General features: G+C 41.0%; 3 protein-coding genes across 4 annotated transcripts in view; 1 reads left to right on the forward strand and 2 right to left on the reverse strand.

The window, feature by feature from the left end:
• The window catches only part of tenm1 (teneurin transmembrane protein 1), a 272,088-nt gene extending 263,701 nt beyond the window's left edge, over positions 1–8,387 (forward strand). The window contains exons 36-38 of the mRNA XM_054791581.1: positions 479–1,185; positions 4,999–5,141; positions 6,903–8,387. Of these exons, the coding sequence (XP_054647556.1) occupies positions 479–1,185; positions 4,999–5,141; positions 6,903–7,658 (1,606 nt within the window). The 3' untranslated portion in view covers positions 7,659–8,387. The remainder of the gene's footprint in view (positions 1–478; positions 1,186–4,998; positions 5,142–6,902) is intronic.
• Positions 8,388–9,387: 1,000 nt separating this feature from the next.
• Positions 9,388–15,783, reverse strand: LOC129189665 (SH2 domain-containing protein 1A-like). 2 transcript variants are annotated; one of them, XM_054791583.1, is made up of 3 exons: positions 15,384–15,783; positions 15,038–15,101; positions 9,388–12,523 (listed from the first exon to the last, which is right to left on the reverse strand). In XM_054791583.1, the coding sequence occupies exons 1-3, from the start codon at positions 15,542–15,544 to the stop codon at positions 12,398–12,400; spliced, it is 351 nt and encodes a 116-aa protein (XP_054647558.1). In that variant the 5' UTR covers positions 15,545–15,783; the 3' UTR covers positions 9,388–12,397. The 2 variants fall into 2 exon arrangements, with proteins under 2 accessions (XP_054647558.1, XP_054647557.1); XM_054791582.1 differs by lacking the exon at positions 9,388–12,523 and adding an exon at positions 14,563–14,759.
• Positions 15,784–18,265: 2,482 nt separating this feature from the next.
• agtr2 (angiotensin II receptor, type 2) lies at positions 18,266–24,088 on the reverse strand. Its single transcript, XM_054793016.1, has 2 exons — positions 23,894–24,088; positions 18,266–23,456 (listed from the first exon to the last, which is right to left on the reverse strand). The coding sequence occupies exon 2, from the start codon at positions 23,356–23,358 to the stop codon at positions 22,153–22,155; it is 1,206 nt and encodes a 401-aa protein (XP_054648991.1). The 5' UTR covers positions 23,359–23,456; positions 23,894–24,088; the 3' UTR covers positions 18,266–22,152.
• Positions 24,089–24,721: the final 633 nt, after the last annotated feature.

Below are 24,721 nucleotides of genomic sequence, written 5' to 3' on the forward strand. Positions count from 1 at the left end.
GGGCAGCCTTGGTTTGTTCCAAACTACCTCATCAACTTTTCAACAGTCTCATGAAATTTGACATTCAAGTTCCCAGGAGAGAGCCAGCAGGTCAATTTCCCACCTAAATATTACAACCTAGATAAACTGACAATGTTTTTATGGTTTAAAGATTTACTGCTCGAATTACGTGGCCATCTAACCTTTCCTCTGGCACCTACATGATATTACTAGTGGTTGTTTTGCAGGAAATTAGGATTGTCATATTCCTGCTAACATTATTGCTCCCAGAAGGATGATTTATTATGCTGTAAAAAAAAACATTTGTAACTGCAAAATCATTAAACTGAAACAGCGTACATGTTGTATCAGCTACCATTAGGTATGTTAATGTCACCATTTGTGTGATGTTGCTCCAAGTGCTGCTGTGGGCTTATTAATGCAGTCTTTGTCAGGTTCAATACATCCAAAGCTCATTTACTGGTCTGCCTGTCTCCAGGTTGGTTCCACTGCGTTATGACCAGCGAGACCGCATCACACACCTTGGCGAGATACAATACAGTGTGGATGAAGACGGCTTCCTCCGTCAGCGTGCCAATGACCTATTTGACTACAACTCCAATGGGCTTCTGACACGGGTCTTTAACAGAGCGACTGAGCGAACCGTGTGGTACCGATACGACGGGCTGGGCCGGCGGGTGGCCACCAAGACGAGTCTGGGCGAGCAGCTGCAGTTCTTTTATGCTGATCTTTCACACCCCACCCGGGTCAGCCACTTGTACAACCACAGCAGCAGCCTGATCACATCGCTGTACTATGACCTTCAGGGCCACCTCATCGCCATGGAGCTGAGCAGCGGGGAGGAGTACTACGTGGCCTGTGACAGTGTGGGGACCCCGAGGGCTGTTTTCTCAAGCAAGGGCCGACTGGTCAAGGAGATCCTCTATACCCCTTATGGAGAAGTCTATCAGGACACTAACCCTGATTTCCAGCTAATCATTGGCTTCCATGGAGGCATGTATGATCCTCTCACACGGCTCGTCCACCTGGGAAGGCGGGATTATGACACACTAGCTGGTCGCTGGACTTCACCAAACCATGAATTATGGGCGGACTTGAGCAAGGAGCCAAAGCCTTTTAACTTGTACGCCTTCAGAAATAATTGTCCTGTGGGGAGAGTGGAGGAAGTGACGCAGTTTACAACAGGTAAGCTCACACGTGTTACGGATGCCACCTCGTTGGCTGTGACAGACTACGTTGTGTAAACCTCTCGCTCCTTGATGCCTGCGCTGGACAATAACTTCATAGCCCATGGGTTTTAGCTAATTGGCTAGCGTTGCTCAACTTAAAGGAAAACTGCACTTGTTTTGGAATTTTGCTGATCATCCACAATCCTTTTGTGAGACATGATCACATATGTCTGTAGTAACAGCTAAAAAGAATGCACATCATGGGAAACACTTATCCCGCCCATAAAACCTTCTGGAAAAAGCTCCAAAAAGGGGCGACAACGCTCCATTTACATATAATGTGACATGCATATTACCCAAGCAAGAGCAACATTGTTATTATTATTGCTAACGATGTTATGATGATTGAACTACGTTAGCGACTAGCTTCACCGCACACTCGCCCGCTAAGGATGAGCCGGATACTTGTTTTAAACGAGATAATGCATTTTTGCCGAGTATGAGAATGAAACGAGTACAGCTCGTCATTATCCATAATCGTGATGAAGGAAAATCCTGACTGGGTAACTACTTATATATTCACTCTTCACGTCTGTTATTGGCCAGTCACACAGACTCCTTAAAGCCAGAGAGAGGAGTACATTTGACAAGACAGAGATGAAAACTGCTTGTGTCGCGTTGGTCACTGCCTCCACTCCGGATGGGTTGTGTTTTAGGTTTTCCACAGCTCAACTAGTATCTAAACTTACTTGGTAAACTTCTTTCATGATGTACGCGGTGCATTTGACAAGACAGAGCTGTAAACGGTTCGTGTTGCGTCGGTCACTGCCGGTGTTTTTTTTTTTGCTTGTAATTTGGGTGATTATATAAAGTCAGCTCAGAGTACTGAACGCGGTGCTTTTGAAGAAACTACAGTGAGCAAGGCTGACGATTATTTCGCTGTTTGCCATCACTGGATGTTTGCATGAATCACCAACTCATACAGATCGTTAATAATAAATAATAATAAACAATAAATATAGCAACTTCTGATCAATCTATGTCAATTTCAGACTTAAAATAATGTAAAGATTTAAGCCCCACCCATTTCTGGTTAAACCATGGCCACTTCCGGTTCATGCAGATACGGATACAGATCATTTAGATGGGTGAACAGACACAGATGCAGATACAGATAGTGGTGTACTCCCTCATCCCTATCGCCCGCAGTGTGTCAGCGCCGCGCTCAAAGTGCCTCAGGCCACTACCAAATGGTAACGCTGCGTATTGGAGCTGCTGCTACTGCTGCTGTGTTTTCATTTTTGAGTTTGGAAAGGTTGACGCGAGGTGTAGGTGTTCGTTCGTATGATCATTTCTATGTTGTTGAAAATCAATGCGCCCAGGAAGGAAGTTCTGGTAATGCTTTAAATGACCAAAATACAGCAAAATACTGTAAGTATTACATGTTATCATCATGAATGTACCTGTTACTATGTGATTACAGTATGATTATAAAACCATAAAACCTTGTTGGAGGTTTTTGGAAGTGTTTTAATAGCTGGAGGCAGCACAGGTGTGTCCCATTACCTGCAATAATGAGCTGTCTCTTTTTAACAGTTTTTATATATTTACAACACACAGAAAAGACGTGTGTTCGTGTCTCACATAAGGATTGTGGATGATGGGCAAATTTACAGAAAATGTGCAGTTTTCCTTCCTCGTTCAGTGGGGATGTGTGGACGTGGGTTCCAGCCCCCATGTATGCAGGGCTGAACTTTTTTCATAAACACTGATTTCAATTAATGACACACAGAAGAGATCCGTTTTCACCAAAAAGGTTGCTATTCCTGCCCCAAAATCCAACCCGTACCACCCCACTTTTCAGTACCGTTTCCTTGGAATACACATTGAAGTAGTGTGATATGGTAGTGTGATACAGATACGGTCCACGCGATTTGTATAGACTGGAGCTAAACCTGCTGATGCCTGACGATTTACATCTTTATTACAACGGAATGGAATGAACCTTTTCCACTGCACAGTCTCTGCTCAGCTCGCCACTGCGTTGCTCGCTATTGCTATCATGCCGCTATTGCTATTATGCTTTTCCATTGACAAAAAAGCAAGGCTGACCATGCACTATTCGTCTAGTAACTGGTCAGACAGGCCTCCAATTGTGCAAAACCATTACCGTGTGCAGATTTGCTGTTTTTATTTTACTTTTGTTTTATGTATTTTTTGCTGCCCTCAGTCTCATCTTCAATATATTTTTTCTTCATACAGTAAACACAGGAGACCCTCGTTCTCTTCCATTGTTGTCATTGTCATTGTTGCTGGTGTTTCTCCTTCTGACTGATGCTGCTTGTTTTTTTGCAGTTTCACACAATACTCCATACATTGAAACCTTGCTTAGTGTCATTAATTCGGTCCAGAAGGTCCAACTCTAACCAAAACATACTCGTAATTGAATAATTTTTTTTCCATAAGAAATATAATAGTATAGTAATAATAGTAATAGTAAATATAATAGTTTTACAATTCAAAATGCATATAACTGATGAATGAAAGGGATAAATTAACATTTAGGGTCATTTTTACCTTGATTGAAGACTTTGGATTGTTGACAAATACGACGATGACGAATAGCGAGGGAGGAAGGAAGAGATCTTCCTGTCTTTTTATGAGTTATATCTTGAATTCTATAGTGATTGTCACCTTCTTTATCAAAATGCTGGCACTTGCAACTTTTTTTGGCTCCATTGTGGGTTATTTTGCATCCGTGATCAAAAGAAACACAGTGGAGTGGAGTAACTATGTTAGTTGGCAAAGAACTACAGAGTCAACCACTGATGACATCACAGACAGGCGACAGAGCTGACTTCTGCCTCTGCTTTCTACCAAGCTAATAGGCTGCTAACAAGGATGTTTGTAATAAAAGCATATTATTAACACAGTAGCACTTGCGCAGTGTATTATAACACGATAAGACGTGCACCATTTTGTACGCTATCCGAACCAAAACCAAATGTTGGCGTAATTTTTTGACGTAAACCGAAACCAATGTTCCACTGTATATGCACTGCTCGGTTAGAGATAATGTCAGCAAACGCCGTTGTATTTAATTAATTGTAGGCTGTGTTACTGCAATGACGTGATGAAAGTTACATAAGTGACGCAGCTATCGCCATCCCTACTGATCTAGATTGAAATTGAAACCATACTGTCTGTGTGGAAACATAGCTCAACTGTCACATACAACACGGTAGGTATTTCAGTGACTATCACACACACACACTCCCTCACCTGTAGGTACAAAACATCTGCTGTTGAAAATGAGATGACACAGGTGAGGCAATGTGTCAGACAGAGAAGATGTAATAGACTGAAAAACATGCCGGCAACAGACAGGACAGCTTCTGATCATCTTGTTTCGTTTTTTGTGTGTGTGTGTGTACGTGTGTGTATGTGTGTGTTTGTTTCTTTTACACAGACTGTTATGCTTTGTCCCTTTTTGTCTGTCAAGAACACAGTTTCCCCCAAGAGGCAAAACAGAAGCTCGAACAAGAGAAGAAGGAAATGGAATAGCAGAGTATCAGAGTGAATGTAGGATGTCGGTCGGGGCGTCCGTCCTTCATGACAATGGAACATTTGTTTGGCCTGTCGTGTTTTGCTGCAGCAGGATTGTTTATTGTAGAAGGAATGCGGTTGCGTTTGTGGTCTCTATATTATCCTCATATATTGTAAATGTGGCTTCTTTGACCTTGGCCTTATTTTACTACATCAGTCAATAAGCATATTATAATTAACTTTTTGGTGTAATTATATGTGTGTATGTTGTGTCCCTTTCTAGACATTGGCAGCTGGCTGCAGCTATTTGGCTTCCAGCTTCATAATGTTGTTCCAGGCTTCCCAAAGCCTGAGCTCGGCCGCATGGAACAGACATATGAACTGATGACGACCCAAACCAAGACACAAGACTGGGACTCTAGCAAGGTGAACTTCCCAACATTATGAATCTGACTGCTTAATATCAACACTAGAGGCAGTGATGCATTTGTATTGGTTTTTTAAAAACATCATCTTGAAATAACCTCACCTTTGGTAGACAATAAATATGATTAAAATATATTCCTACAAACAAGCACAGCTGTTATCACCAGACTAAGTATGGTATCCAAGTATGCTTTTAACTCACTTCAATTTCAGATTTTCTAAAAAAAATGCATAAAAGCCACTATATGCCAGTTAACGATTATCCAAATACCTATTTAGAAAATAACTAAAAGAGTGTTTAGTAACTGGAGATTCTATAACTCTCAGTAGTTAGCGTACATGTGTACAGAATAAACATACTGAAGCCCTTTGAGGTAAAGTTGCTGTTATTGCCAAGTGTTGCCATTATACTGTATAATCTTAGGAAAGTCATTTTGAATTTGAACAGAAAAAAGAGATTTAAAGTTAAAACCCAAATGATTGCATTTAAAATTTTAGATTTCAAATGAATTTTTAAGAAGTGAAAAAAAAAAAACGTAAGAAGTCGTGTTAGCGCTATTAATGAACTAAAACTATTTCTTTCCCTGACAAGTTTGAGGAAACGAAAAATGTAACTTCTGCATAACTGTAATAATTATGACTGATAGTTGAATTATTATGGACCCTTTTGCCAAAATGTAAAGAATAATGAAAATAAAATGTTATAATACAGTGGAACCCCGCTATGAGGCACCCATATGCATGCTTATACAACATGCCTTGTAGGTAACTTCCCAGCATGCCTTGTGGGTTATAAAGTTCTATAAAATAGTATTGCTTTGCATGTACAGTCATCCGTCGCTTCACGGTTCAAATTTTGCGGCTTCATCTTGATGTTTTTTTCAAAATTAAATAATAAATGATCACGGATTTGTGGTTGACTATGGCCTATTATTAGTCGGAAAATATGCATATTAAAGCAAATTTAACATATTCTTGGCCTAAATGAAGCATTTTCAGGGACAAATGTGTCTAACAAAAATACAAACATAAGACACATTCAAAGATGTAACATGTAGTATTGTGCACTGGTCAGTAATGTTACATTGATGAGAAAATAGCTGCAGCGTTCTAGGAAGTATGCTGTCCAGCAAAAACAAAAAGAATGCTTACGCGTGAGTCTGTGTGTGAGTTATATCATATTTATCATATTTATGTCTGATTTTCTGCTATTATGTCTACTATATTGGATAGTACAGGTGTAAAGGTTAATATAGGGGCGTTATTTCATGTCTAGAGGGCTCTAATAATGGCACTTAGAAGGGCGTTAACAGGTTTTTCTATGCTCTAACTACGAAAATATTCCATTTATAAATGAGGAACCCCCCACTGTTTATGTGGAGAAAATTCATTTAACACGGCCGGGTCTGGAACCAATTAATTGGGATAAATGAGGAATTACTGTATAATGTGTTGATGTTTGATGACCTCTTGTTGGTTTGCTGAATGGAATGCTGAATCGCCAATATGCGGGCATCCACTGTACTTATTTTTACAGTATTTAGTTGGACAAAACATGAGAAACATCGCAATTATAATTATAAATGTTGTTAATATTGCTAAATTAAATATTATATTAGACTTCATGATCTAATAAAGTAATTATTTGTTATGAGACCGATTTTTTTCATACCCCAAACTCACAATACCGTCGCCTGATCATTCATTTGTAAGTATTTTAGTAATAGTTGTAATAATAATACTTGTACTCCTTCTTTGTAGGTGGTTTTGGGAATCCAGTGTGAGCTGCGCAAACAGTTGAGGCGTTTCATCTCTCTGGAGCGTTTACCGCTGGTGTCATCACCGGTAGGCTCCGCCTGCCACAGACCGACACGCCCGCCACCCTTCGGATCCCGACCCTCTATTCTCGGCCCCAGCATCCGCTTTGCCATCTCCCACGGCCATGTAAGCGCAGAAGTCATCGGCGTGGCCAGCGAGGACAGCCGCCGCGTGGCAGCCATTTTGAACGGCGCAGTCCACCTCGGCGGGTTGAGCTTCACCGTGCACGGCTGCGACACCCACCACTTCCTCCAGTCCAGGCCCATCGAGGAAGATCTCGCTCTGGGGTTAGGGGTTGGCGGGCGCGTCCTGGAGAGCGGGGTCAACGTGAGCGTGTCGCAGATGAGCGCCATGGTCAGTGGCAGAACTCGTCGGTTCGCCGACATCACTCTCCAGCAGGGGGCGCTGTGTTTGTGCATCCGTTATGGTGGGAGTGAGGAGGAGGAGAGGGCGAGGGTGAGAGAGGAGGCCAGGAGAAGAGCGGTGGAGGGGGCGTGGGATCACGAGAGGAAGAAGGTGGAATTAGGGGACCTGGGGAGCCGAGCGTGGAGCGAAGTGGAGAAGCAGCAGCTGCTGTCCACTGGACGTGTGCAGGGTTACGACGGCTACTACTCCCTGCCTATAGAGCAGCAACCTGAGCTGTCCGACTGCCCCTCCAACATCCACTTCATGACTCTGAGCGAGGTGGGGGGCAGGTAACACTCAAGCAGCTCCCCCACCCCACCAAAGACTGCCTGTTTCTACTCGACTCCAATTTGTTCTACCCTTTCTATACTGTATAAAAAAAGAAGACATCATCAGAGAAGAACAAGAAGAGCGATTAGGGGAAAAAGATCTCCAAATGCCTTTAATTGTGACAGAATGATGGTATTTTATTATTATTGTCTGGTTTCTAACAGTGGCACAAGCAAGTGTGGTTTGGCTGTGGCTTCGCTTTTTGTATCCCTGCTAGCCTGAGACTTCACTGACTCATCTGCTGTCTCAACACTTCTTCACTTTGGATTCTGTTCCAGGTCACCCTGAAAACTCGTTCAAATTATCTGCATTCAAGAACTCTCCGGTTGTCCAGTTTCTGGGTGGTTTACCTCGGCTATACTGTACTCCCGTTTACATAAAGCGTAAGAGAGGCCTTGTCAACGTTGAAACTCCACAAACCTCTTCTGGATAGCTGCCTCTGCTGTGCTCCAACAGTAGTTTGTGTGAGTGTGTATACTCCAATCAAGAATGTACATAGCCAGTGTTCTCACTCACTGAGAAAAAAGTGCTCAACTGGAAGTTCTGTTGTTCATAAGTAAGTGTCAGTATTGTTAATCAATAGAAAAAGCAGTTACATTTTTGCAAAGAATTATACATGGCTATAGTAAATATTCTCGCTGAAAAATCTGACTTTATGGGGTTCCAATGCTGATTAAAGTTATTATGTGTGAATTATCCAAGTGCTCCTTGGGACTGCAAAGTCATTCTGGCTCGTTATTTGGCTCCATTGCTCCTCATGTCTCTGGCTCCCTCTCTTTGCACAACATTTGTTGTGCGCTCTTTGTTCTCGTCTCGGGAAGTTTGTCGCTCTCAAATCTGTGCTGTCATTATCGGCCATCATTATGGCTCAAACTGAGCCTTGCATGAGAAACCTGCATCTGTCACAAGCAAAGAAGAAGAAGGAGGAGGAGGAAATGGGGAGAGAAAGGCACAGAGGCCTGGAGGAAGAAATGTGACAGCTGAGGCACAGTGAGTGGGTGGCGAGTGCAGAAGGGGCAGGACCTGGAGTTGGCTGCAGCGTACTCTACAGCTTGTCTCGTCTCATTAGGAAATGCCAATCAGGATACATGGGAACCACTTCCAAGCTTCTCCTCCCCCCAAAAAAGTTTATGCAAAGATTTTTTATTTTTTTTAAGTGAGCTTTCACTAATCCACCTCCCCATCCGTCTGCCTCTCCCACCCACACGCCTCCCACCCTGCATCACACCGCCATCTGCCGCCATTAATTGTTTGTGTTTCTCTCCTGGGCTGTGGATGACAGAGCTGCACGCCGCATATGTTGTGACTGCGAGCAGGTGATATACGTTCCCGACAAACTCAATGCGATGCGCCTTCCATTCGAAACCATATGCTCCGTTAGATATTGTCCAGCCTCATCACAGCAGCTGGAAAGATGGAGGGCCTGGTTGCTAGGAGACCACTGTCCTGGCTGAATGGATGCTCACTCTCTCCTTCCTGTATCACACTTTTCTTCGAGGGGAACTGGCAATGTCCATTACAAAAATGACCCCCCCAAAAAATGACCCAAAAAAAACCACACACACACACACACACACCACATCACAGCCATTCAATGTGTCAAATTGAATTTATGTTCATAATTATGTGTGTCACACGTGCACATGTGTGTAAAAAAAACAGAGACTGAATTTAAGGAGCTGATTTCATCCAATATCGTTTATTTTCGGCGTCACTCACATGAAAAAGGCAGAAAAGCTTTTTTTTTTTTTTTAATCAATGCAGGTATAGTAATGGACCTGTGTGAAAGTTGCAGGAGATGAATATTTTACATGGCATACATTTTCTAAAACATTTTGTGTGGCAAAACAAAATGCTTCGTTAAAGTCATTATTTTACGTGTTCAGTGGCTATCTTCTGGCTGGAAATAGCACAAAAAGAGACTAAATATTGTATAATATCAGAATTTTTATTTGTATTTGGGGTCTCTGATGGTCTGGTGCAGGTTTCAGCAATCCGGTCTTTAGCCTGTTGTGGCTCCAAAAGCATTACTGGAATATTTTTTTAACACGTGAGTGAGGAAAATGTGCATTTTTGAAAGGTGTAAAAAATATCCGACTTTCTGTAGGACAGTGAATGCATCATGGCTGAGTTCTACCTGGTCATTGGATGAGCGAGAGGAAGGAAAGGGAAGCAGGTGTTTGGCTGGCTTTCCTGCCTTCGTCGAGACATGACAGAAAAAACTTTTTCCCCCGCGCGGTAAGCTAACCATTAATTTATCCCGCCAAAAGAAGCATATCAGAAGAAAATATAGTTTTGAATTTTGTTGGGACAGATTTCTTTTGTCTCCTCTGTCAACGATGTTGACTTACCTGTATACTTGATATTTGTCGAGAAACAACAAAAAACATTGAAACACATTTTCAAAACAAGCACTCCTTTTCTGAACAGTACTAATTAATGTCAAAGTAGTCCAACACGTAACAGTGGAGCAATGTTTTTTTTTTTCATATGATGCCAGGTGTATTTTCATTCATATATATGTTTGATAGGTAGATTACTTCTTTATCTTCAATTTCTTATTGGATTTTTATTGAGTGTTGGATCAGATCAAGCCAAAACAGTGCTTGGAAAGTTAAGTACCACTTTAAGCCTTTCAAATTCACGGAGCTACAAGATACAAGGTATATAGGATATTAATTCACTTTAATAAGTATCTGCAGATGAAATTTCATTAAAGTCCGATTGTGTGAAATATTTTGGGGGTTTTTAACCGGTAAATGCTACATGTCGCGTTTGCATTGTGTCCTATTTTCAAAAAGTATGCCTTGATTGTAAATGTAAAAGCAGATAAAATATGGATAATTTAGATATCCATTCGTTTTCTATTCCGCTTCATTATCACAAAATCATGCTAAAAAACATAGATTTTCTCAAGTAGGGAGTGGATGTTGGTGGATTTGATACATTCCTGTCATCGATGATGGCTCGGAGTATTTCTTCTAGTTAGTGTGGGGTGGAAATGAATACACAGCGTGCTGCTGCACCGCAGTGCTAGGCCTACATGAAAAATATGACACTTCATTTTCTTCCTTGGACTGTTTGATCATCAAAATAAATGTAAATGGCTATTCTGTTGACTTTTAAAACAGATTTTCACAGCCTGAGCTATTATGTATTTTGTAGCATGGTTGTACCTGCCGAGGTATGTGGGTCGATCACAGCTTTTGTCTTGATTCAATGTTAAAGCAATGGGGACCGAAGGCACTGTTTTCCCGTATAAAATCTGTTCTAACTTCTTTAATATTTGGGGTAGAGAAGTGAATGAGGTATCAAATTAAAGTCATTCTTTAACAGAATGACTTTTACACATTTCAAAATTGTGTAACATTGCTAAACAGTGGTCATCCCTGTAGTACAGCCCTGCACACCCGGGCTCGAATGGTGTCCACACAAGACTGATCGTTAAGTCGAGCAGGAAGGAACAGGCTGCCAATCACTGTGCTGCACATTTTTTGAGGCGTCCGTCAGTAAGGTTTAACCAACATACTATCACAACCCCACTGGTTGGCATCTGGCACACATGCACACTCTACTTATGTTTGTTGTATTCTGTTGTAACACGTATATTAAGAAAGATTAGTTTTAAAAGTTTATAAGCTATTATGTTTTGCAGCTCCAGACAATTTTTCTTTAGTGGGCGAGGGGGTAAAATGGCTTTTTTGATAGTAAAGGTTGCCGACCCCTGGTGGAGTGGTTGACTCGCCTGACTTCAGGATAACAGGTAGAGGATGGATGGATGGATATTTGTATTTTTTTAGGACATTTATTTGAAAAATATTCATATTGTATCAACATTCCAAAGCAACCTAATAACTTTGAGCATATTGTACAACAATTCATTCTCAACTGATGGGTCTGGACCCAAAATGCACCACGGACTTATTCCGGGTGGGTCGCGAGCAGCTAACCAAAAATGTAATCAAAACAAGAAATAAAGTTGTATTTTTTTTAAAATTACGTTGCAGAAAAGGTTAGACTGTTACGAGAATAAGTCCAAATATTATGGGAATAAAAAAAATATAAAATTCACAAGAAGAAAGTTGAAATAGAAATGGAAAAAACAGCTGTAATTTTACATGGATAAAGCATTCAGTATGAATAGAATATTAAGAGAAAAAAGTTGTATTTTAGGTTGGATTGCAATGTGTACCTAAAGTACTTAATCAGCGCTTCTATTAATGCCTCGCACACTGCATTATACGGTATTATCATTCATAGTAGCGATGCCGTAGTTCACATTCTGGTTGGCTTCTGGTCAGCTTTTTCTCCAAACGAGAAACCTTGTCACCTTTTAATATTGAATATATATACGTATGTACATATGTGTATATGTATAGATTACTGTATATACTCATTTATACATACGTATAGGTATACATATTTTAGGGAGGCTTCAACCCACCTAAAATAGGCCTAATGACGCCACTGCTTAACTATATTTACTTCTCATTTCACGGATACAACTAAAAGGCTGTTTTTAATAAAAACCTTGAGTTGGATGGTCTAATTAGATCAATGCAGAGTGTGAGGTTTGTATCTAAGAGCTTGCAGCACATTTTTGGTCCCGTTTTTTCTGTCCCTGAGCAGCACACAACTGCTGCAGGCAAGAGCCCGGGTGGTGGTGACAGGCTATTACTGGGTTTCTGCACCACTGTGGGTGTCTACGCCCGTCCCTGGGCAGTGACAGGGTACAGCAGAGGCATGGCAATTCCTTGGGCAGGCTGCTGGAAAGCTGCGATCAAGTTCTTGATTTGACGGAAATATCGTTTCTGCACACCAGGAATGGTCTAGGTAAAAAAAAAAAAAGAAAAGAAAGAAAGTAAAGCAGCAGACAGAGAAGAATCCCCAGACTTCATCTTCACATCAAACCCCACAGGGAAAATAAGAGGATGACACGTGGTTGGTTTGAAATGAGCTCTCAACCAAATGCACTTTAAAAAAGACATCAAAGTTGACCAGGAAAAAAAAAATCTTTTCAACGATGGCACACACAATTTGGCACATCTCTCATTAAAGACAACAAATTAATAGATGAAAAGATTCGAGGAGGAATTGCTAACATCATAACTGGTGATGGCAGATGGAAAAATACGACACTGGGGTATAAGAGGCTAAATTAGGAAAATGCCGACAGTTTTCTCTCCCCCAGGCTTTTCCACATTAGTCCACAAAATATATATATATATATTAGGATTTATAGGTGATGTCTGAAATGTGTCCCATTATCTCAGGAGCTTCCATTGTGGCCAATTAAAACAGAAATAACCACAAACATATGTTGCTTCAAAATAGCAAAACAAAAACTTGGAAACCATCCTCTCCACCAAATGGAAGCAGAATTGAACATTTAAAAATGGTGTGGTATTAGCGAGTGAGAAGTGTTATTCAGCCTTTATTGCATTCTGTTCTTTGCGATCCGTCACACGCAGACGGAAAAAACAATTTAATGCATTTTACAATCATTCAATCAAACATAAAAATTGCTTTCCGCAAATGCCTACCTCTCCAACTGCAAGTGCCGCCTAGCAAATATTCCATTAAAGTGATATTGCACATGAATAATGTCAACGATTATTGAGCTTGTGGCGCAATATGTGTTATTTGCCCTCAATGTTGTTTGATTGACGCTGTCAGTGTACATCTGCTTGCAGCACACTTGTCACGCATGCACGGCATAGAAAGCATGGAGATGTCACTGTATGTTCATGTAACAGTGTTTGCAGCCGGTATTCCAGAGCTCATCACAAGCGGTGTCAGCTGCAATCCTACACTTGCCGTCTGAAGAGCTACACTGAAATTTAAATCTGTTTTGCAGGATAGCAAAGGAAAAGGAATGTGGTAATTTTACAGTATCTCCTCTATTCAAAAAGCACTCAACAACCTCTCAACTTGATAAATGGCATATATACAGTCAAACCTGCATTTTCAAACGCAGTCCAACACTGCAGGGCCGAGATTCCGCGGTATATTTATCATAGGAAACAATAGAAATTGAACTCATTTTAAGCAACATTCTTAACTGTCATACATGCAATACTTGACTCACCTTTTGATGAGTATAGGGAAGTTTAAACATTGGGTTGTTATCACTTAATGCCTTGTGCCTGTTTTGTTACTTCACACTGCCTTAAGAGTGAGTAGAGAGCCTTGGCTTTTAGGTCAATAGCTAGCGTGCTTGACAAAACTCCCATTCGGTATGAATGTGTTACGTTTGTAGTGTACACAGTAATCCCTCGTGTATTGCGGTTAATTGTTCTCTTTACTGTTCTTTGGACTTACCATATCTAACTTATTGTGTGGGGATATGGGGTAATAATTAAAAAAAGCAATCTTCTCTCACTAAATGTACTGCAAAAAAGATCGGTGAGGATAATTCATAATGCCGCGCATAGAGAACATACGAGCCCTTTATTGGTAAAATCACAGATATTAAAATTTGCTGATTTAGTAAATTTTCAAACTGCTAAAATGATGCATAAAGTTAACAATAACTTGTTACCCAAAAACGTCATACAGTATTTCTCTATAAAATAGGAGAAATATGATATTAGAGAACAATTTAACTTAAAACCCACCGCATTTCAGTATGCGGAATTAATTTATGGAACGGATTGAGCAAGGAACTCAAACAATGCACCAAGCCGAGCAAATTCAAAAAACAATACAAGCAGTTGATGTTTGCTAAATATAAGGCAGAAGAGTCTTGAACTTGCTTTATTATCATTGCCTTCACCTTATTTATTTATTATTATATTGATCATTATAGTTATTGTTCAGTCATGTTTGTTTAAATGTTTTAGTATTTATTTAATTTTAATTGCGCACAAAGAACAAAACCCAACACTTTACAGACATTGGAAATTGCATATTTACAATCCAAAGGCAAAACTAGGAAATAATTCTGGACCGCAACATTTCATGAGGTCCGACATCAGTACTGGTTATCATGTTCAGCGTCACGGGTGAGCTGGAGACTATCCCAGATGACTTTGGGTGGGAGGCAAGGTAGACCCTGGACTGTCTCTGTCAATCACAGGGCACATACAGTACATACTGTACAAGCAACCATTTACACTCACACCTCTGGACAATTTAGTCTCCAACTATCTTGCACGTTTTTGGACTGGGAGGAAACCGGAGTACCGGGAATCAACCCACACAATCAGATTGGGAACATGCCAAGTCCAAACAGAGGTTTGAAACCCAGATTAAAACAGGGAAGCTCCTTACTGTGACACAAAAATGCTAAAACGATTTGCTGCCCTAATTACCGGTACTTCATAGTGATGTAGAAGTCTTACCTCTGCAGCCCATGAGCATCCGCCATGCTTGTGGAGCCTATATGTGTAGACAGTTCCATTGCACCTGCACACACACACACACACACACACATTTTTTAACCCTAAGTGAAAGAAAATAAGATCTGATCGACCAATGCTGCATACATAATCTGTGGGATTCTGTATTGCACGATTGATGCCACTTAACAACCGTCCAGCATAGAAATATGTCCTGCTTTCACTTTTATTTCTGGGTTTCTTCAAGGTGACAAGATCAATAATGTCTCCAGACAACAGGATTGCGTTTTTGCAGTACGTGATTTCCGGAGCCCCAATGAAGCAAAGCAAAAGTCACTCTTCTACTCACAGCACACACAGGCAGTAGACGTCAGGCACAGAGTCGCTGTTTCGGATCAAGTAGCATCCATTGCGTCCATCCAGAGCCAGGCGCCTTTCCCCCTCCGTCTTGCCAATGGGCCCATGGTAGACAGACAGGTTCTCCATGTCACTTTTCCCGGAAGTTTTCATAGGAGAATGTTTTTTTTAAGACCACACTACCCAGCAGCTTTTTCAGTTTTGGTCTCTGGCCTGTATGAACCAGACTGCAACACAGTGATGCTGCGTCTCTTTGTTTATTTCTTTGTTGTCATTCTTTCAAATGTCCGTTTGGGAGTTTGAGCTCTGATAAGTCAGAATTTCCTCTGGTCTGATCCCACGCTGATGGCAGACAGCGCTCTCTGAGCCTCACGGCTTGTTGCTCAGCAGTCTTCCTTTTTAAAAGCACGTACACACCCACACGTACAAAGTGTCTTTGCAGGAAATGATTGCAGTTTTTAATTTTTTTTTTTTTTACAGGAAATAACTTTAAACATCTGAACTGACTATTTCAACAACATAAAAAAAGGATGTTTTTGCATGATGGAAAAGACTACAATAATATGCAAAAGCAGTTGAATCAACCAGCGACATGGCTGTGTTTTCACATAACCATAACTTTGCTGATCTTGTTTTTATTCATCTGCATTTCCTTCAAGCTTTCAAGGTGGAGGTGCACGTCAATGGAGTTATATTTGTGCCTTAGTTTGGAGGTAGCAAAGGCAGATTTTGAGCCATATTAACGTGCAACAACTACTGTTGTGTTCTCAGGCGCATCGCTGCGCTCTGTCACTCCCTCTCGCTGGACCCCTCTGCACGCTGATCACTCAACCTTTTTGCTAGCGCGGCGAGGCAAGCCGGTGTACATGCACTAGTATCTCCGGCCCGATTTTGGGGACTGGGCTCCTGGCTGGAGCTTTCGGGTTGCTGCCTGGAGGGCGGCGAGGCATAAGGGCATGTTCAATGGTCAAAATGCGTGCCTGTTGGTCACTCTCCAGGAGGGGAGGGCGCTGATGTAATAATACATTTTTTTAATCTAATTTTGCTGCGATCGACGGGCAAAGTCCCAGAGATTGACTAGTGGCTCACAACCCCTGATTTAGAGTGTCCAATTAACACATGCATACTGTTGAAATGTGGGAGGAAGCCGGAGTACCCAAAGAAAACCCCCAAACGGGGAAAACATGCAAACTCTACACAGAGATGCCCAAATTGAGATTTGAACCCACCATCCTGACTGTGTGGCCAACATGCTAAGCACTAGGCTACCATGTGGTAAATGCAGCAGGGTGAAATTATTCATTTAAAACAGACTTGTTGTCTTACCAGCCACTTTCTAGGTTCGACTAATTGGCTTATTTTAAGTAATATGGACTCAAATCTGAGGTATACTCAAAATAAGCAGAATAATTTGCCAACGAATTTGAACAAGTCCGCATTTTGACGAGTCAGATTTAAGATTTTGCAGTTGCAAAATTGGTTGGTGGTGGCCTTCCTGTTTCGATGGTTCACTGCCCTTCCATTGTGTGACATTTAAAGGCATACTCATTTTGACAAGCAAAATAATTGACCAAATATTTTTACTTGATAAAGCAAGAAAGTTAGAAATTAAAAGCAAAAAAACAAATGAATGCTGATAAATGGTGAACCAATGTGTGTATGAAATAAGAATACCCTTATTTTGGCTTGTGTCATGACGAGTGCTGGGCATAAACGGAATAAAAAAGTTTCACTTTCACTTTCCAATAACAGGTCATTTCAAATGTCACAAGGCTGATACCATTTGCCAACAGTGAAATGTGTCGCTGGATGTCACTTGCGTCGCCATGTTTCACTACTACTGCTAGAGGTGTCTTAGAATAGTCGACTATTTGACGATTCGATTCGAAGGAGCCTGATTGGACTATTAATCTCGCAGTCGAATCATATGAAAATGTCACGTGACCAAGATTGTACCATTTTAACTACATGGGGGTGCCCACGGCTGCTGCTGAGTGTACATTTTTACATTTTTTTACAACGACTGTGTTTGTTTTTGTTTATTTGTAGGGATTGCCATTAGCAATTAGTTAATAAAAAAACAATACTTGACAATTAGTCGACTGTGAACAAAATCAGATTCAACTATGAAAATCCTTGGTGGAAGACAGCCCTAACTACTACACAGGAAGCTAAATAGCTAGACAACAAGAGTTCAAGCATTATGGTTGCTCACTCTCTAGAAAACACAGTCCCCTAGCGTTGTGGTAGAGAATTGCAATTCATCAGCTCAGCCACTCATCTTAAGCTCATGAAAAATTGCTCCACGACAAAGCTAAATCCCAATTCTATTACATATATGAAGGTTTTTCAAAAAGAGTAAAGCAATAATTACTTAAATTACTTTCCCTGGTAACTAATTGCATTTATGAAGGAATAATTCTGTTAGTAATGAAATTACTTTTTTGGGATCAAAAAAAGACATGAAGTTTTATACTGAAATACTTCAGAAAAATAAAACAATTTAAAAAAAATACAAATGATAATAATTTTTAAAAGCCTAAAGTGTGGTACAATATAAAACATTTGACTTCAGTAAAATAATACAAAACTTAATTTGAATGTATTTCATTATTTTCTGTTGTATCGTTTACAAGCATTAAAACAATAATAGCTTTTATTTGCAAGTGCCTCATTAAAAACAGCATATAAAATGTTAAATTGTTCAAGTTTAACTTTCCAAAAATGGCCCCTTGGCCTATGAAGGATGAAATCTGTAGCTCTGCGGCGCTGCTGTTAATGTGTCAACATTCACAGCACCAAGTTATTGTTACATTTCTACAATGGTGAAGTTTGCTTAAAGGGACACTGTATCATTATTTGTCCAGGGATTTGCAGGCAGGCAACAAAGTGCATTGTCCAAAAGAGTCGGCTGCACTTCAGCTTAGTTTACAATTTCTCATTACTCGTCCGCAGGAGTCCTCTATTGATTGTGTGTCAAGGACGCTCACACCTGCACTACAGGACAGCAAGGAAGCGGCTAATGAAGCCGTGTTTGTCTGAACATACTGCCGAGTTGCAACAAACCCGTCTTGCAATCTGGCCTGTCGGCTGCAAAGTTACCGTTGTATCAAGTGATGCTGTAAAGAGGAAGCTGATGATTACAACGAGAGTGTATTCGGGTGTGAAAAGCACTTGCTATCCAAAGTTGGCAAGTCTCAGTGAGATGTATATCATTAGCGGCAGCCACGGATGTCCTTCATAGAAATGACCTCATGCTCTTCTTGAACAAGGCAGTTTGATGACTTTGAATCTTCCAATCAGGATAAGTTGGAGGTTTCTACTTCTTATGCATTGACGACGAGAGCCTTCATGAGTCATCATCATAGCTTTCTGAGCCTGGAGATCATTAGCACTGGAGCTTTGGGGTTGAATGTGAGGGGAAGCAGCCAGCAGGACCCTGCCTGCCCAATGCATCTGCAGCACGTTAGCGCCACCCAGTGGTCAAATGTGAAGGCATCATAAAAATAAATTGGGAGCATTATCTTCCCTCTTGCTTGAATAGACATTGTTATTGGAAAAGAAGCCACCAAGCTGCCTTGCCTACCAATTAGTTTTAAACAGAAAATACCTTGTAACATAACAGAAAAATACATAATAACTTCTTGCATGTTGCCTCCAGCTGGGCAAACAAGTAATGTGATAAATATTTGCAGGTCATGTCCAAGGGTCAGTGCAGAATGTGGAGGATCTATACGAGACACAAGCAACAGACAGAGATAAACCACGGATTAGCCAACACAAGTGGATAACCACTTACACTGGAATGCATCACAGGGGTGTTTGTATGAGACTGATATCAGGCCTTGATAGGTGCAATTCATGTCAGGTCATTGTAAAGGGGAGGGAGACTAAATGCACTCCACATGGGTTTGTCTCTGTTTTTGGAGACATTTTTGCACTTTATTTTAGAATTAAGGTATGGAAAGAAGCAAAATATGAAAGAAATTCCAAGAGTGTGACATGGTATAAGATTACACATCAAAGTAATGTCAAAACTGTACCTTTTATGAGGCCTGTTGTGGACTGAAGAGAGTCAAAAGTGAAGAATCAATACATCCGGATTACATTCTCTGACAGTTAAGCACAGATTTATTCATATCCTGGCCAAATTTTGAGCCAAATATTTATTCTATGGTTATCTTTGGACTGAAAATGCTGATGTTCAATATTTGCATTGTTTTTATGTTTTTGGATTGTTAATATCACATTTTCATAGGTTTTTAAAATGATTCATATCCCAGATGTCTAACTAGCATCATCTAAATCAGGGGTATCCAACCTGTTTCCAGTCAGTGCTGCATACAGATAAATGAAATGATGCGGGCGCCCACTTTGGTACATTTTGTACATTAAAGATGCGGAAACCATTGTAAAGTAGGTCAGTATATGCTAAGCTATCCAAAAACATCCACATCTTAAAGCTCTGTCCCACTGCACCGTTTAACAATGTTTTTTGGACTTTGTTACAGGTTTACAGATGTTGACAGGTGGCGTGAGCAGTCCCAAACTTTGGAAATGCTCAAATTTTCCAACATCCAGCTTTGGATCGCAATTGGTGATGCTACTCTGGCTTTTTTTTTGTTTGTTATTTTGCTGTTTTCACCGTTACTCAGGTGGAAGCTTATTGGTTTGTAGACTTTCATGGCTATTAGGCATGTGGAAGTGTGATAGTAGTCCCACATCATAGTAATAGTGATCTAAATATACTTTCGGAACTAGCCTAGCTAGCATAGCAGTTGTTGTAACAGTTTCATTGAGTGTACATTGAAAAAAGTCACTAGAAATTCGAAAAGTAGGAGACTGGACTTTAAGGTAAGAACTAATGTTTGTGATACAGTTGGTTAATTATTACAGTCTTTCAGGTTTGATATTGTTCGAGAAATTAATAAGTAAAATAGCCGGGGGCTCTTGACGTTATTTTGAATTAACAACAGCAAGAGGCTTCAAAAGACCACTTATGTGAAGCGAATGTTAGCAAGTTATTTTAAAATACTTTATTCAAATGTAATGACTGTAATTTCAAGTAAGCATCAGCGGTTGGCCGCTAACACACCATAGCTAATGGCTAACAGAAAGTAAATGTTTATACTGGGCAGACTGACTAAGACATAGACAACATAGTTGATTTAGCTAGCTCATCGTGACTAAAATATGTTTTATCAACTGAGAAAAGGCAACTTTTTGCATCATTCTATGCCGTAGTCTTTGTACAAGTCGACTTGTAAAAGTAAGTTGTAATCACCTGCAAAAGTAAATCGACTTCACCTACAAAATTAATGTTGCGCAAACAAAGACTACTCCTGTTTGATCTACGAGATAAAATGATGCAAAAAATGGCCCTACTTTTTTCAAGTAGATGAAGTCTGACGCCAGGAAGTCATGACAATGCAACTGTTGTGTAAAAACTACAAAAGAGTCAACATTGCGAGGTTTTGTGTGTCAAAAATGGACTTTACACACCTTTTGTTACTCATACTGAAGCAGACATTTTTTTTAAAAGGATTTTGACATTGCTCATGCTTTCTGGCTACCGTCCATGGCCAAAACTACATTTAATTTGCAGCCGTATGACAGTTTGACAAAAATATGTAGACAGAGGCAGATGGAATGAAGCTGATGAGTCGAGTATCTAATAATATATCTCAATAATGAATTCGTTTTATTTTTTCAATCTGCAAAGGCCTATAAAAAAAAAAAATGCAAGCGCCGCACTTTTGAAACCCCTGATCTAGACGATTCAAGTCAGCTTAGAACCTGCCTGTGTTGAGAGGAAACATGTCCATAAAATATGAAATCTCTTATTCCTATCTCATAACGTTTGATGTTTATTTCATTATTAGACAGAAGAGATCCATTCAAAAGTCACTTCAACACAGAATTTGACGACGGTATGAATAGTTTTGTGCTTAACTATACAAAATAAGACATTATTATGTCATTCACACTATATAAAATATATTGTCATATCAGCCGACGGTATGATTGGATAAGGAAATGTAAAGTTGAAAAACAGAAAACATTTTAACCTGCTGACGTAACAACGGGTACAGTAGGTATTACAGGAGATATGGATATGAAGAGAGTCGTAATATTAGAAACAGCTTGGTATACCAATGAAAACCACAATATAATAATATTCAACATATCAATCGAATCTAAGCATCGTTATCTTTGCAAAGGCTGAATCTCATTAAACTGCAGTGGCTACGTATATGCTGTGTGACATGTACCATGGGTAGATTGTCCAGTTGTAAGATGAAACCAAAGCAATCAAACTGCCAAATCATTAGAAATTGTCACTGACCTATTGGAACCTGATATGGAACATGGAGTCACCAAAGCTACTTAAAGGTACTGGAAAGCAATATAATAGTATTCCAAGGTGCTGATTTAGTTACTAGGCGATAGGTGCAGCAGCTTTCTTATTTTGTGCAAGTAACTGCAGATAAATCATCCCGTGGTCTTGTACTGTACTGTGCCAACACGTAGCATGTTCCGCGATGGGCTCCACATGTAAGATTTGCAAAGTAGAGGATGTGCTTGAAGGTTTTGTGCAGAAAGCCCTTGAAACCTGTGTCATCCTGAAAGACCCCAAGCTGTACTTCTTCATTTCCTCTTTGCTTTGGAATCTGAAGTCACAATCTGTTCTTCCTACAACTGGCAAAGCAACCGACAATTTTCAGACTAAATTGAATCAATTCTTGTTTCATTTCCCAGTGTTAAGTTTCGCCAGTTGCCGAAGCATGAGCGGAGGCTTCAACAATCGCCAGATCTTTCAGGTCACTGAGTTTTCGTGAGAAAGAACTGAGCCTTGTGCTGAAGGAGCCCCTCTTCTGACTGTTTTCCTCCTCACGAGCTTTAAAACGCACACACAGGCCCTTACTAAGGGCCCCCAGGCGGCCTCGGAAATGGTTCCCGATGAAGCAGTAAAGCACCGGGTTGATGGTAGAGTTGGAGAAGCCCAAGCAGAGGGTTAGAGGGGTGAGGTTATGGATGACCCAATCTGTCCAGCAACTGTCCAACCAGTCTCCACTCTTTAGTATGTCTATGAATGTCACACAGTGGAAGGGGAACCAGCACAAGAAGAAGGCCAAGACAACAGCAGCCACAGTCCACAAGACCCTTTCAAGCCCTCTTCCCTCCATGGGTCTGCCTCCACTGGGACTGGGGTTCACACATGGGGTCGGGGGTCCCTCTGGTTTACTGCAGCTGTCCTGTGACCCTGAGGATTTACATGTGCCACCATAGCGTGATGGTTTCTGCATTCTTATGAGCCCAGACCCAGACAACAAGTGTCTACCAATTGCACAATAGCAACAAGAGATGATGATCATTGGTAGCAGGAAGCCCAGCAGTACTTTCATCCAGGACAGGCTTCGATACCAGGTATTATCTGGATAGAGAATCACACAAGCCTCCACACCCAATGCCTCAATGTAGTGAGTGTCCCTCAGAGCCATGGTGGGGGCAGTGCAAGCACATGCCAGAACCCACACCAGGATGCACATGAGCTTGGCACGTCTGGGGTCTCGTGCGCTCTGAGAGCGTAGCGGGTGCACCAAAGCTAAGTAGCGGTCCATGCTCATGCATGTGATGAAGAAGATAGACGCGTACAGGTTGAGGTTATGCAGCGCTCCAGAGATCTTGCACGCCATGCGTCCAAAGGGCCAGCTGTAGCCTTGTGAGTAGTAGACAGCCCACAGCGGGAGAGACAACAGGAACAGAAGGTCAGACACGCACAGGTTCAGCATGAACGTGTTGGCTACGGTTCTCCTTGAAGCGCTCGCGTGGGCCAACACGCACACGGCCAGGGTGTTGGCAATGATGCCCAATACACAAATAACACTGTAGATGGAGGGGATGATTGTAGTCATGGGCACTGGAGGCCAGTCTGTGCAGTCGGAAGCGTTCACCATCGTGGTCATGTTAGAAGGGGAGGGGGTGGAGTTCAAAAAAGAGCTGTCATCTGGGAACGCAATCAGGGAACAATTCAAACTCCCTTCTTTCAGTGCTCCAACGTCGGCTGGAAACGAGCAAAAAGAAAAGCATGTCACACTGAGCTGCCTTTTATGGATAAATCCCTTTTCTCCTATGTGGTAAACTAGCTACTCAATCTGTGTTAAAACAACTTATGAAGTCGGTCTCTAATGAAACCCAAATGAGTCTTGGCTGCTTATTGGATTTCACAGAAGCCTCCATTCCATATTAATGCCTGAAAATACTTTTTGAAACGTTCATACCATATATACACTCTGCCTCAAATTAAATTTGACATTTGATACAAGAATCATCGAGAGGAAGCAGCTGATTCAGCTGCACTGGAAGAATATATTATTAATAGACAAAACTATAATTCAAAGCAGACTGTCAGGGGGAAAACATGAGGAATAACGTTAAACTTTTCCACCAACATCATTAAATATTGATATTTTAACTGTGACTTCAAATAATATACTTTACCTTAAACATCCAATCCAGCGAGTTTAGCTGTCTTAAAGCCTCATTTGATGAAAGTCCATGTCTTTGCAACAGCCCCCTCTCTATGAAGAGTCCCGGACCATGTCGTGCCTCAGAGTTTGTGAGTTTTGGACGCGCTGTGGAGCCTCTGACAAACCAGATGGGACTGGAGGGGTGGGGGTCTTATAGCCCCTCAGAGCCTCATGATGATTGCACAACAGGGGAAGGTGCACACACGTCACAATGTCATCATCACAGAGGAGGTGGGACTGTACCTGGACACAAGCCAGCTCGCACAAATACATTGTTTTCATTTTACGCCCCCGACCAAATATGAGGAATCAAGTCAACATGTTAGTTTTGCACAAACCCAAAGACAGAATTTAGAGGAAACTGTTCCTCTTCCAAACTTAGGGACAGGTTCCAACATGGGTCCGAATTGCTGAGTAAAACCATGTCAGCTATTTCATTGATCTTCAAGCAGGCACACAGACTTTCTGATCGATTCATGTTTGTAATGGAATAGCTTGTAATGTTTGTGGGGTTGCTTCTTGCCCAGTCACAGATGTCTTGGGCCATTTGGGAGCTTTCTGTCAAGAAGTGCATCCAGCATAAAAACCAATCCAGAGTAATCATGCAAGTTAACATGACTTGCTGTGGTAACTCCTGATGGGAAACACCAAAGGGTTGAATAATTTTACATTAGATTAGATTAGATTGTGCTTTATTTATCCCACAACAGGGACATTTTGATGTTACAGCAGCAGACAGATACAAAAAGCACAATTTACCAAATAGCTACTGTATATACAACAGATAAACAATCTACGA

Source organism: Dunckerocampus dactyliophorus, chromosome 11 (assembly GCF_027744805.1).
Source record: "Dunckerocampus dactyliophorus isolate RoL2022-P2 chromosome 11, RoL_Ddac_1.1, whole genome shotgun sequence".
Lineage (NCBI taxonomy): Eukaryota > Metazoa > Chordata > Actinopteri > Syngnathiformes > Syngnathidae > Dunckerocampus > Dunckerocampus dactyliophorus.